The sequence below is a fragment of the Macaca fascicularis genome, chromosome 19 (assembly GCF_037993035.2).
Source record: "Macaca fascicularis isolate 582-1 chromosome 19, T2T-MFA8v1.1".
NCBI lineage: Eukaryota > Metazoa > Chordata > Mammalia > Primates > Cercopithecidae > Macaca > Macaca fascicularis.
Window position 1 is genome coordinate 18708141 of NC_088393.1, and position 13828 is coordinate 18721968.

The window sequence follows — 13828 nt, forward strand, 5'->3', positions numbered from 1 at the left end:
GTGCCTGTAGTCCCAGCTACTCGGGAGGCTGAGGCAGGAGAATGGCGTGAACCTGGGAGGTGGAGCTTGCAGTGAGCGGAGATCGAGCCACTGCACTCCAGCCTGGGCAACAGAGTGAGGCTCCCCCTCAGGAAAAAAAAAAAAAAAAGACACATGCAAACATGTTTGCAAATGCATAAATATCTCTGGAAGGAAAAGTGAGCTCTGACTCCCAGACTCAAGTGATACTCCCACCTCAGCCTCTGGAATAGCTGGGACTATAGGTGCGCACCACTATGCTCGGCTAATTTTTGTATTTTTTTTTTTTTTTTTTTTTTTTTTTGAGACGGAGTCTCACTCCATCACCCAGGCTGGAGTGCAGTGGCGTGATCTTGGCTCACTGCAAGCTCTGCCTCCCAGGTTCACGCCATTCTCCTGCCTGAGCCTCCCGAGTAGCGGGACTACAGGCACCCGCCACCATGCCCGGCTAATTTTTTGTGTTTTTAGTAGAGACGGGGTTTCACCACTTTAGCCAGGATGGTCTTGATCTCCTGACCTTGTGATCCGCCCACCTTGGCCTCCCAAAGTGCTGGGATTACAGGTGTGAGCCACTGTGCCCGGCCTAATTTTTGTATTTTTAGTAGAGCAAGATTTCACCATGTTGCCCAGGCTGGTCTCAAGTGATCTGCCTGCCTCGGCCTCCCAAAGTGCTGGGATTACAGGCGTGAGCCACTGCACCTGGCCCACACCCGATTTTTTTTTTTTTTTTTTTTTTTTTGAGACAGTTTCGCTCTATTGCCCAAGTTGGAGTGCAGTGGCACAATCTCAGCTCACTGCAACCTCTACCTCCTGAGTTCAAGCGATTCTCCTGCCTCAGCCTCTGAAGTAGCCGAGACCACAGGCACATGTCACCACACCTGGCTAATTTTTTTGTATTTTCAGTGGAGAAGGGGTTTCCCCATGTTGCCCAGGCTGATCTCGAACTCCTGGCCTCAAGTGATCCTCCTGCCTCGGCTTCCCAAAGTGCTAGGATTACAGGTGTGAGTTACCGCGCCTGGCCCACACCCAATCTTTAAATATTGTTTTAGAGGACTCCACTCTGACCTCTCTTTCCCCCCACTGCAGTTCATCTGACCCCTTCCCCTGTGCTGCTGGGTATATACTGTTGCAAACTATCCTAGTGCAAGAAACCTCACCTTGGCAGGTCCAGTGAGGATTTACTTTGGCTGGGATTGTCCTCCCCTAAGGAGGTGCCCATTTACTTCCAAACCAAAACTGAGCCCCTCCTGTGTGTGACCTGGGGCAGGTGGCTTAGCCACTCTGGGCCTCAGTTTCCTCACTTTGCTAACTGGGTTAAAAAAAAAATAGTTCTTTTTTTTTTTTTTTTTTTTTTGAGACGGAGTTTCGCTCTGTCGCCCAGGCTGGAGTGCAGTGGCCGGATCTCAGCTCACTGCAAGCTCCGCCTCCTGGGTTCACGCCATTCTCCTGCCTCAGCCTCCCGAATAGCTGGGACTACCGGCGCCCGCCACCTCGCCCGGCTAATTTTTTGTATTTTTTAGTAGAGATGGGGTTTCACCGTGTTAGCCAGCATGGTCTCGATCTCCTGACCTCGTGATCCGCCCATCTCGGCCTCCCAAAGTGCTGGGATTACAGGCTTGAGCCACCGCGCCCGGCAAAAAAATAGTTCTTTAGCTAGGTGTGGTGGCAGGCACCTGCAATCCAAGTTACTTGGGAGACTGAGGCAGGAGAATCGCTTGAACCTAGGAGGCAGCAGTGACAGCGAGCCGAGACCAGGCCTCTATACTCCAGCCTGGGCAACAAGAGTGAAACTCCGTCTCAAAAACAAACACACACACACAAATAGTTCCTCAGCCAGGTGCAGTGGTTCATACCTGTAATCCCAACACTTTGGGAGGCCGAGGCGGGCAGATCACTTGAGGTCAGGAGTTTGAGACAAGCCTAGCCAACATGGCGAAACCCCATCTCTACTAAAAATACAAAAATTAGCTGAGCATAGTGGTGTGCACCTGTAGTCCCAGCTACTTGGGAGGCTGAGGCAGGAGAATCACTTGAACCTGGGAGACAGAGGCTGCGGTGAGCCAAGATCGTGCCACTGCACTCCAGCCTGGGTGAGAGAGCAAGACTCTGTCTTAAAAAAAAAAGTTCCCCCAAGCTGGGCATGGTGGCACATGCCTGTAGTCCCAGTTACTTGGGAGGCTGGGGCGGGAGGATGGCTTGAGCCCAGGGGGTGGAGGCTGCAGTGAGCTGTGACTGTGCCACTGCGCTCCAGCCTGTGAGACAAAGCAAGATCATATCTCAAAACAAAAAACAAAAACATGGCCCGAACATGATTAGGGCTACCAGTGAACATTAGCCTTTACGCCAGTCACTGGGGCAGCGGGACATGACTCAGTTTCTCCCCATCACTGCTGACTCTGCATGTTTTCGTTCCTCCCACTGCAATTGAGGAAACGAAAATCCACTGTCACTTCTCTCTCACCATATCCCTGACTTCTAGCAATGCATGTACTCTACACCAGGCATGTATCACATATTCAGGTTATAAAACCTGACTCTGGGTGAGTGGTTTTTTGTTTTGTTTTGTTTTGTTTTGAGACGGAGTCTTGCTCTGTCCCTTAGGCTGGAATGCAGTGGCACGATCTCAGCTCACTGCAGCCTCTGTCTTCTGGGTTCAAGTGATTCTCCTGGCTCAGCCTCCCGAGTAGCTGGGACTATAGGCACGTGCCACTACTCCCGGCTAGTTTTTTGCATTTTTAGTAGAGACGGAGTTTCACCATGTTGGCCAGGCTGGTCTCAAACTCCTGGCCTCAGGTGATCCGCCTGCCTCGGCCTCCCAAAGTGCTGGGATTACAGGCATGAGCCACTGCGCCCGGCCAGGTTAGTGTTTTGATCTGCCCTCTTCTCCCACTTGGCTTGGACCTCATTCCCTGGCCAGCTCAGACAGCTCTCTGATGTTCTGCATTCTACCTGAAGCTGCTGAAGACCAAAATAGCCACTGGGCGTGTGACCTGGGGCGTGGGCTTCCAAACAGGGCTCAGGGGCAGCCTGGAGAGCTCTGCCCTTGGTGTTGGAGGAATTCGGGGGTGGAGCCAGTAAACACCATAGTACCAGCCAGGCACAGTGGCTCACGCCTGTAATCCCAGCACTTTGGGAGGCTGAGGCAGGCGGATCACCTGAGGTCAGGAGTTCAAGACCAGCCTGGCCAACATGGTGAAACCCCGTCTCTACTAAAAATGCAAAAATTAGCCAGGCACGGTGGTAGGCGCCAGTAATCCCAGCTATTCAGGAGGCTGAGGCAGGAGAATCGCTTGAACCCGGGGGCGGGAGGTTGTAGTGAGCCGAGATCACGCCATTGCATTCCAGCCTGGGTGACAGAATTAGACTCTGTCTCAAACAAACAAACAAAAAATCATAGTGTCCTGGTGAATGGTGGCGAAGTCTAAGTGGAACGGGCTCTCAGTGACCCACACAGCCGGGAGTTCTGACTCACACCTGTAATCCCAGCACTTTGGGAGGCTGAGGCAGGAGGATTGCTTGAGCCCAGGATTTCGAGACCAATCCAAACAGGCAACATAGCAAGACCTCGTCCTTACAAAAAATATAAAAATTGGCTGGGTGCAGCCCAGCGCAGTGGCTGAAGTCTGTAATCCCAGCACTTTGGGAGGCCTAGGCGGGCAGATCATGAGGTCAGGAGATCGAGACCATCCTGGCAAACACGGTGAAATCCTGTCTCTACTTAAAAAAAAATACAAAAAATTAGCTGGACATGGTGGCAGGCGCTTGTAGTCCCCAGCTACTTGGGAGGCTGAGGCAGGAGAATGGCGTGAACCTGGGAGGCGGAGCTTGCAGTGAGCCGAGATCATGCCACTGCACTCCAACCTGGGCAACAGAGGGAGACTCCAACTCAAAAAATAAAAATAAAAACAAAAAAAAATAATAAGATTTTTAAAAATTGGCTGGACGCAGTGGCTCACGCCTGTAATCCCAGCACTTTGGGAGGCTGAGGCGGGCGGATCACCTGAGGTCAGGAGATCGAGACCAGCCTCAACATGGAGAAACCCCCGACTCTTACTACAAATACAAAATTAGCCAGGTGTAGTGGCACGTGCCTGTAATCCCAGCTACTCAGGAAGCTGAGGCAGGAGAATTGCTTGAACCTGGGAGGCGGAGGGAGGTTGCAGTGAGCCGAGATTGCACCATTGCACTCCAGCCTGGGCAGGAAGAGCGAAACTCTGCCTAAAAAAAAAATAAAAAAATAAAAAAATTAAAAAAAAAAAATTAAATTAAATTAAAAAAGAAAATTAGCCAGGCATGGTTTTATGTGTCTGTAGTCCCAGCTACTCGGGAGGCTGAGGTGGGAGAATCGCTTCAGCCATGGAGGTTGAGGCTGCAGTGAGCTGTGATCGCTCCATTGCTCTCCAGCCTGGGCAAAAAGAACAAGATCCTGTCTCAAAAAAAAAAAAAAAAAACAGTGACCCAAGTCCGGGGTCCAGCCCTGTTTCTGAAGATGTGGCCAGAAACTCAGCTTTCATTTTCTGCCTGTTTTTAGAGGAATTCTGGTCTCTGATGAAAGTTGGCAGAATGTGCCTGGGGACGTGCTGGGTGTTGGGATGCAGCTCTAACAGAACAACATGTCCTTCTCGGGAAGTTCTCATCTCTATGTCAGAGGAAATGGGAAGCCAACCAGAGAGGCTGTGACTATACTAAATGATTTCTGCTTAGTAATACCTGGGGGGGGCCAGAGGCGGTGTTTCATGCCTGTAATCCCAGTACTTTGGGAAGTTGAGAAGGGTGGATCACCTGAGGTCAGGAGTTCGAGACCAGCCTGGCCAACATGGTGAAACTTCCTCTCTACTAAAAATCCAAAATTAGCTGGGTAAGGTGGCACTCACCTGTAATCCCAAGCTACTCGGGAGGCTGAGGTGGGAGAATCGCTTGAACCCGGGAGGCAGAGGTCGCAGTGAGCCAAGATCACACCACTGCACTCCAGCCTGGGCGACAAGAGTGAAACTACGTCTCAAATAAATAAATACATAAATAATTTCTGCTTAATAATACCTGGGGGACTAAATAATCTGTACAACAAACCCCCATGACACGAGTTTATCTATATAACCTGCACATGTGCCCCATAACTTAAAAGTTAAAAAAAATTAAAAATGATTTCTGGCCAGGCGTGCTGGTCCACACCTGTAATCCCAGCACTTTTGGGAGGCCAACGGGGCAGATTGCTTGAGCTCAGGAGTTCGAGACCAGGCTGTGCAACATAGTGAAACTCCCGACTCTACAAAAATTAGCTGGGTGTGGTGCCACACACCTGTAGTCCCAGCTACTCAGAAGGCTGAGGTGTGAGGATCAGTTGAACCCTGGAGGTCAAGGTTGTAGTGAGCTATGATTGTGCCACTGCACTCCAGCCTGGGTAACAGAGACCCTGTCTCCAAAAAAATAAAATAAAATAAAATAAAATAAATAAAATAAAATAGAGAGAGAGAAAGGAAATAATTTCTGAGCTTTATTGCTCTAAAGAGGATGGAACCAGGGAATAAGATGGAAATACTAGGGGGTAGCAGTGGGGTCATTTCAGCCAGGGAGGGCCAGAAGGAACCCTCAGAGGAGATAATAGGATAGCAGGGAGGTGACAGCCAGAGAAGGCCCCAAGGAGAAAGTGACAGTTCACCCCTCAGAGGAGGTGACAGCCAGGGAGAGGAGGGCCCCTGGGAGAAGGCGACATTGGAACACTGGAGCTGAGGGCTGAAGGCGGCCAGCTTCGCAGGTACCTGCGGGGTGTGCTCCGGCAGAGGGAACAGGAGGTGCAATCGCCCTCCCCCATTAGCCTCCTAGGACCATGGGGTCCTGCAGAGAACCTTCTGGCACCACACAAATGTGGTTGCCGTGTTTTTCCTTTTTTACTCCGTCCTCCCCTACCCCCGCCAACTCCCTGGCCTGAATGCCGCTCCTGTGACCCCTCGAGGTGAGTGGCCTCGGGGAAGTGGCAATCTGTGCCTCAGTTTCCTTATCTGGAAAACAGGCCTTGCTCGCGGGGACTCCCCTCCCTAATTCTGGGCAGTATGCATGCATAGGGCAGGCCCTCAATGAACTCTTATAGAATAAAGGACCGGCTCGTCCCCAGCACCTGACTCAGTGCGTACACCCTACGGCATAAGATGTTCCCATTTTGCAGACGGGGAAACGGAGGTTGGGGAGGATGGTGATAGCCGTCGGGGGCTGGGTTCAGTGTCCGAGGCAGAGCGCAGGGCGCGCACGCTGCGTCTCGGGCCCGCGGGCGCGCACGCCTAGCGCCTGACCGGGGGCGTGGAAGGGGGCGTGGAAGGGGCGTGGCCTTGCGGGGCTGTGAGGCTACCGCGGCTGCGAGGCTACCGCTGCTGCAGCTGTCGCGCCAGTCGGAACAGAAGCGGGTCCGAGGCGCAGCCCAGTCCCGCCATGGAGCAGCCGAGGAAGGCGGTGGTAGTGACGGGTACGCTGGCTGATGGGGGCTGTAGCGGCAGCGGCCGGGGCGGCTCCGGGACTGCGGGGCCGGGCGGGGCAGGTGCTGGAAGTCCTCCCAGATTTGGAAGGTGTCATCGCCCGCGGGAGCCCTGCGCAGCCCAGGCTTCCTGGAAAGTGGAAGAGGAGGAGCCTCGGGGGTCCCAGGGTCGGGAGTCAGGGCAGTCAGGCGCGGGGACTGGGGGGCCGGGCAAATGCCCGGCGCCGCGCAGGTCCCCCTGGCGTCCTTTCCTCCCAAGGTAGGGATGGTGACCCTCCTGGCACCTGCCTGCTCTGTCTGGCCTGCGGGCTGGACCGGACCCTTCCTCCCTGCCCCTTCCGAGGTCCGGCCTGTCCCCACACCGCCCCCCCAACCCCCGGCCCCAGGGGACAAAGGCCGATTTGCGGGCAGGAAGTGTCCCAGTGACAAATGAACCTCCCAGTCACTGCTCGCCGCGCCCTGCGCTCGTGGGGGGCTGCTCCCCCAAGGCAGGGACAGGTGGGAGTCCGGGGACCTCGGGCGCTGGGGCTCTCCCAGCTGTCCCAGGGACTGTCTTCAGCGGAAACCTTTTGTGTTTTGTGCCGGTGCTGTTTGTTGGTGAGTCAGGGCCCCCGCTGTCACCGACTCCCCCCAACCCCCAAACCAACTGTTCCTCCTCTCTGAGACTCCGCCTCGGGGCCACGTGGGGCGCAAACTTCCGCTGGGGCCTCAGAGTCAGGGAATAGGGGGTGTCATTTTGACCTGCTGTCTGGAGGGGTCAGAGTGAGAAATCCCGCAAAGGTGCACACAGGTGTTTTGTGGCTGTTGAAGGGAGGTTGAGGCTGATCCTGGAGATTCAGGGAAGAGGGAAGAAACCAGACACCTGCTTAACAGGTGTGTGTAATTAGGAGGAGGGTCACTGCCCCCACCCCCTCCAGCCTTCCTTGATCTGGTTATTTATTCCAGCACTTTTTGAATGAGCTGATTACATCTTGACTGTCTCCATTTTGCAGAAAGGGAAACTGAGGCTCACAGAGGTCATCCAGTTTGTAAGGGGCTGAGCTGGGACTCAAACTTCGGCTGTACAGAAGGATAGAGTTAGGAGGTCCCCTTCTGAGCCACAGCCCCTACCTGCTATCCCAGGCTACAGCATCTCTGCATAGCATTTATATCCTGTGGGATCACTGGCCCAGATGGACCATATATTTTTTTGTTTTGTTTTGTTTTGAGATGGAGTTTTGCTCTTGTTGCCCAAGCTGGAGTGCAGTGGCGCGATCTCGGCTCACTGCAACCTCCACCTCCTGCGTTCAAGCAATTCTCCTGCCTCAGCCTCCTGAGTAGCTGGAATTACGGGCATGTATCACCACAGCTGGCTAATTTTTTGTATTTTTAGTAGAAACAGGATTTCACCATGTTAGCCAGGCTGGTCTCGAACTCCTGACCTCAGGTGATCTGCCCGCCTCGGCCTCCCAAAGTGCTGGGATTACAGGTGTGAGTCACCACACCCGGCCCCAGGACTGGATTTGAATCCCAGCTCTTTCACCTTCTTGCTGTGTGACCTTGGGCAGCTAGCTTCACCTCTCTGTGCCTCAGTCCCTGCTCCTGGAAACTGGGCCCAGGAAAAACCCTTGCCCGAAAGGGGATGTGGCCAGGTGGAATGCCAGGAAGATCACTTAGCACAGCCTTGGGCGACTGTCGTGTTTTGGAAAGGGGGGCCTGGAGTTTGAGCTAGCAGTGAGGAGGGTGACAAGGTGAAATCTAGACAGCCCATAGGGCTCATTCCTCATTTGGTGCCGATTCAGGGCATTTCGGGACAGTGACACAATAATTTTAGGTTGGGTCAAGGGGAACAGAGGAAGTGGAGACAGGATCAGGACAACCTTTTCGGAGGCAGAAGAGACCTCTGGATCCTGGCTGAGCAGGAGGGGCCGGCGGAGGTGAAGACAGGAAGGGACCCGTTGACTTCAGAGTGGACAGGTGCAGGACGGCGGCTCTGACGGGTCTCCAGGTGCTCCTAGAACTCAGGACCAGGCCCGCAATGTCCCTGGCAGCTGCGCCCTGAAGCTCCTTGTTTGCTTCTCCAGGTGGGAGTAGCGGCCAGGGGAAGACTGGGAAGGGCCACTCTTGGGTAATATATTGCTTTTCCTGTTTTTTCAGGATTTGGCCCTTTTGGGGAACACACTGTGAACGCCAGTTGGATTGCAGTTCAGGTAACTTAGATCCGGAGGGTGGGAGTCAGGCTTGGAACTGGGCACTCCCCCGCCGCAGAAAGTTATGGCATCCCAGAAAGTCTCCTTTCAACAAAACTTTTTTTTTTTTTTTTTTTGAGACAAAGTCTCACTCTATCACCCCCCATGCTGGAATGCAATGGCACAATCTCAGCTCACTGCCACCTCTGCCTCCTGAGTTTAAGCGACTCTCTTTTTTTTTTTTTTTTTTATTAGCGACTCTCTTACCTCAGCCTCCAGAGTGCCTGAGATTATAGGTGGCTGCCACCACGCCCGGCTAATTTTTGTATTTTTAGTAGAGATGGGGTTTCACCATGTTGGCCAGGCTGGTCTCGAACTCCTGACCTCAAGTGATCCTCCTGTCTCAGCCTGCTAAAATGCTGGAATTACAGGCATGAGCCACTATGCCCAGCCAGCTCTTACAAAACGATGTCGGATCCACATATCTTCCTGGATAGTAACCACTGGAGCACACATCTGTTGAGTATTTGTTTGCAGCCCAGAACTCTGAATCCTCCCAACAACCCCTGCATAGTAGGTGCAGTTATTCTTGCGCCCACTTAACAGAAGAGAAAACTGAGGCCCAGGGGAGAGACAAAGAGAGTTCTCTGATATCACACAGCCAAGAAATGGGAGTGGCATTGCTTCAGAAGTGCCCCAGGCCCCAGCCATCGGCTAGATCTGGGTCTGGAGGGCCAGGTGTGGATATAAACATAGCTGGTTTCCAGGACACAGCTGTTTATGTGGTGCTGGCGTCTACTTTACCTAGGAATTATCCAACTCTAGGATCTCCATCTTTTTTTTTTTTTTTTTGGCTCACTGCAACCTCCGCTTCCCGGGTTCAAGCGATTCTCCTGCCTCAGCCTCCAGAGTAGCTAGGATTACAGGCGCCCTCTACCGTGCTAATACCTGCTAATTTTTGTATTTTTAGTAGAGACAGGGTTTCACCATGGTGGCCAGGGTGGTCTCAAACTCCTGACCTCAGGTGATCCACCCTCCTCAGCCTCCCAAAGTACTCGGATTACAGGTGTGAGCCACCACACCTGGCCAGGATCTCCCTCCTTTTTAACAAAAATGTTTTCCGTTGACTCAGACAAATCATGACTCAGGTTGGTTTCTGAACAGCCAAAGTGAGAATTCTCTGGTATGTTTTGGGCAGGTAATTCGTGGTTTCGGAAGGACCAGGCAGGAATATGTGGGGTGGGGTGGCAGGGGGACATGTCTTGACTTTGTAGGAGGGGGTACGGTGAGCCTCGCTGTCACCTCCCGGCAGCTGGGGGAGGAAAAGATGGCATATTAGGGCCGGGCGCGGTGGCTCAAGCCTGTAATCCCAGCACTTTGGGAGGCCGAGGCGGGTGGATCACGAGGTCAGGAGATCGAGACTATCCTGGCCAACATGGTGAAACCCCGTCTCTACTAAAAATACAAAAAACTAGCCGGGCGTGGTGGCGGGCGCCTGTAGTCTCAGCTACTTGGGAGGCTGAGGCGGGAGAATGGCGTGAACCCGGGAGGTGGAGCTTGCAGTGAGCCGAGATCACGCCACTACACTCCAGCCTGGGAGACACAGCGAGACTCCGTCTCAAAAAAAAAAAAAAAAAGATGGCATATTAGGGGCCGAGGGGGGCTGTCATTCCGGGTGCCCTGAACAAGATGCCAGCCTGCAAAACCTTTCTAGTTTCTTTCCCAGATGGAGTATTTTGTAGGGACAGGCTGGGGAGCAATGCACAGAGAGAAACAAGGAAGTGTTTTTTGCTTATATAAATCAGACCGGCAGAGACCAGAGCCAAACTCCTGTTTATCCTAGCCTGCTTGCTGCCTGATTGAAAGTAACCTCTGTTCCCACTCCAGAATCCTAGATTTGGAGAAAAATCTAAGTTGAAACCTCAGCGTGGCAGTTCCCAGCTGTACCCCCCATTTTTTAATCACCCCCTTCCCTCCCCAACTTAAGACCTTAAAGTTTTGGCTGTTTCCCTTTTTTTTTTTTTTTTTTCTTTCCTGCCCACTTTGTGAACGGGACGGAGGGACAGGGTCCCGGGACCCTGCAGATGGGAGCGTGCCCGAGGCCCTGCCTGCTCACCCGTTCCCCGGAGAGCCAGACAAAAAGAAACAGCGTGTTTCTGAAGACTTGTGTGTCAGGCTTTGTGCAGATTTCAGACAGGAGCCTTCACGGGGCTGAGTGGACACAAAGCCGGGTGTCTGAATTCCTGGGCCCCAGACACTGTGATCTGCATCTAAATAGAAGAAAAATCAATTAAACAATCTTTGGAAATCCCTCTGAGCTTCGGGGCTTCTCGGATGGTGAAGGATGGCAGGTTTTTATCCTGTGGCCGGAGAGGAAATAGCCCTTCTCCTTGGTTATCCTCTCTCCAGACCTGCAGTTGCCACTTTTTGCTTTCTTTTTTTTTTTTTTTTTAATCTGGAGACACCGTTTCATTCTTGTTGCCCAGGCTGGAGTGCAATGGCATGGTGTCGGCTCACTTCAACCTCCACCTCCTGGTTCAAGCGATTCTCCTGCCTCAGCCTCCCTAGTAGCTGGGATTACAGCTGCACACCACCACGCCCAGCTAATTTTTTAATTTTTAGTTCAGACAGGATTTTGCCACATTGACCAGGCTGGTCTTGAACTCCTGACCTCAGGTGATCCGTCCACCTCGGCCTCCCAAAGTGCTGGGATTACAGGCATGAGCCACTGTGCCCAGGCCCACTTTTCGCTTTCTTCCTGAAGTTTAGGACACAAGATTCCCCACCATTCCCCTGCTAAAAAGATGCCAGCCTTCTCAGATCTGATTGTTTCACTTAAACAAAACAAAACAAAGTTTAACATATATACACCCAGGACACTCATTAGTGAAATTTTAGGCCTGGCATGATGGCTCACGCCTGTAATCCCAGCACTTTGGGAGGCTGAGGTGGGAGAATCACCTGAGGCATGGAGTTCGAGACCAGCCTGGCCAACCTAGCAAGACCCCATCTCTATTAAAAAAATACAAAAATTAGCTAGGTGTGGTGGCACATGCCTGTAGTCCCAGCTACTCGGGAGGCTGATATGGGAGGATGACCTAAGCCTGGGGAGGTAGAGGCTGCAGTGAACCCTCGGTGTCACTGCACTCCAGCCCAGGTGACAGAGCTAGACCCTGTCCCAAAAAAAAAAAAAAAAAAATTTGACCAGGCACAGTGGCTCACGCATGTAATCCTAGCGCTTTAGAAGGCTGAGGCTGGTGGATTGCCTGAGGTCAGAAGTTCAAGACCAGCCTGACCAATATGGTGAAACTCCGTCTCTACTAAAAATACAAAAATTAGCCGGAAATCGCTTGAACCCAGGAGGCGGAGGTTGCAGTGAGCCGAGATTGTGCCACTGCACTGCAGCCTGGGTGACAAAGCGAGACTCCGTCTCAAAAAAAAAAAAAAAAAAGAAATTTTACATATGTGTACTCCCAAGGCCAGGTCAAGATCTCAAACATTCTCTGGTTCTTCCTCGCATTCTTCACAGAAGCCTCACATAGCCTCTTCCCAAGTATTCCCAAGCCCTCCAGTTGTAAACCTCTGCAGATTTTTTTGTGCCACTAGGTGAATTTTGCCTGTTCTAGAAGTTGGTGGGAACAAGTGGCTTCCAGGTCCCACACCTCTGTGAGAACCACCCCTGGAGTTGCTGTCTGGTTCCTTCTTGTCCTGGACTTGCCTGTTAGAAAGGTGTCCCTGCTGGATGGGTTGAATCCATTCCTCCAAAAAATGTGCCCTGGGGTGGTGTTGGTGTAACGCAGGCAACTGTTGCTAGGTGTCATCTCCACCCGATGGGTGATCTGTTCTGCGCCGTGGGTGGCCATTGCTTCCTGCCCTGACGGATTTTTCAGAAGCTCCTCCTCCTTCAGGGACCTCCTAAGTACTTCTCTGTGTCTCTCCCCTCTTGCTCCTTCTGGGTCTCTCTCTGTCCCTTTCCCCTCTTCTCTCTATCTGTGTTCATCTCTGTGTGTCTCTTCATCTCTCTGTTTCTGTCGCTTTCACCTCTCTCTGTGTGTGTGTCTGTTTCTCTCTCTTGTCTCCTTGTATCTTTCTGCCTCTCTGGGTTTCTCTGTTTCTTCCCACCTCATCCCCTCTTTCTCTCTCCGTTTCTCTCTTTCTCTCTCTTTTTTTTTTTTTGTTTTTTTTTTTGTTTGTTTTTTGAGACGGAGTCTCGCTCTGTCGCCCAGGCTGGAGTGCAGTGGCGCGATCTCGGCTCACTGCAAGCTCCGCCTCCCGGGTTCCCGCCATTCTCCTGCCTCAGCCTCCTGAGTAGCTGGGACTACAGGAGCCCGCCACCGCGCCCGGCTAATTTTTTGTATTTTTAGTAGAGACGGGGTTTCACCGTGGTCTCGATCTCCTGACCTTGTGATCCACCCACCTCGGCCTCCCCAAGTGCTGGGATTACAGGCGTGAGCCACCGCGCCCGGCCGAATTTTTTTTTTTTTGAGACAGGTTCTCACTCTGCCGTCCAGGCTGGAGTGGAGTTCAATGGTCGATTGAATGAGCGAGGTGAGCGATCTCAGCTCACCTCATCGTTGACCTCCCGGCCTCAGGTGATCCTCCCACCTTACCCTCCCAATTAGCTGGGACTACAGGCATGCACCACCACACCCAGCTATTTTTTTTTTTTTTTTTTTTTTTTTTGAGATGGTATTTGGCCATTTTGCCCAGGCTGGTCTCAAACTCCTGGGCTCAAGCCATCCTCCCGTCTCGGCCTCCCAAACTGTTGGAATTACAGGCGTGAGCCTCCATGCCGAGCCTTCTCTGTTTCTCTCTGTCTCCCTGTCTCTCTGTCTCTCTCTGGGTCTTACTATCTCTTCCCCTTTCTCTCTTTTTCTATCTTTGTTTCTCTCTGTGTGTCTTAGTTTCTCTCCCTGTGTGTGTCTCTGTCTCCTTGTCTCTTTCTCTCTCTTTCCCCTTCTCTCTCTCTCCATTTCTGTTTCTCTCTGACTCCATCTCTCTGTCTCTTTTTTTTTTTTTTTTTGAGACAGGGTCTCACTCTGTCACCCAGGCTGGAGTGCAATGGTGCCATCTTGGCTCACTGCCACCTCTGCCTCCCGAGTTCAAGCGATTCTCCCATCTCAGCCTACCAAGTAGCTGGGACTACAGGTGCATGCCACCATGCCCAGCTAATTTT

General features: G+C 52.3%; 1 protein-coding gene across 13 annotated transcripts in view; it reads left to right on the forward strand.

The window, feature by feature from the left end:
- Positions 1-6351: 6351 nt before the first annotated feature.
- PGPEP1 (pyroglutamyl-peptidase I) overlaps positions 6352-13828 on the forward strand; it is a 29398-nt gene continuing 21921 nt past the window's right edge. For 8 of the 13 annotated variants that reach the window (XR_012428554.1, XM_045378819.2, XM_005588436.5 and 5 more), the window contains exons 1-2: positions 6352-6475; positions 8621-8673. Coding sequence is in view for 7 of the 13 variants with exons in the window: in XM_045378819.2 (XP_045234754.1) it covers positions 6442-6475; positions 8621-8673 (87 nt within the window). In the remaining 6 variants the exon portion in view is untranslated. Of the gene's footprint in view, positions 6476-6607; positions 7082-8620; positions 8674-13828 lie in introns of those variants that run through there. The other 5 variants (XM_015440805.4, XM_074026406.1, XM_074026405.1 and 2 more) reach the window with 2 other exon arrangements.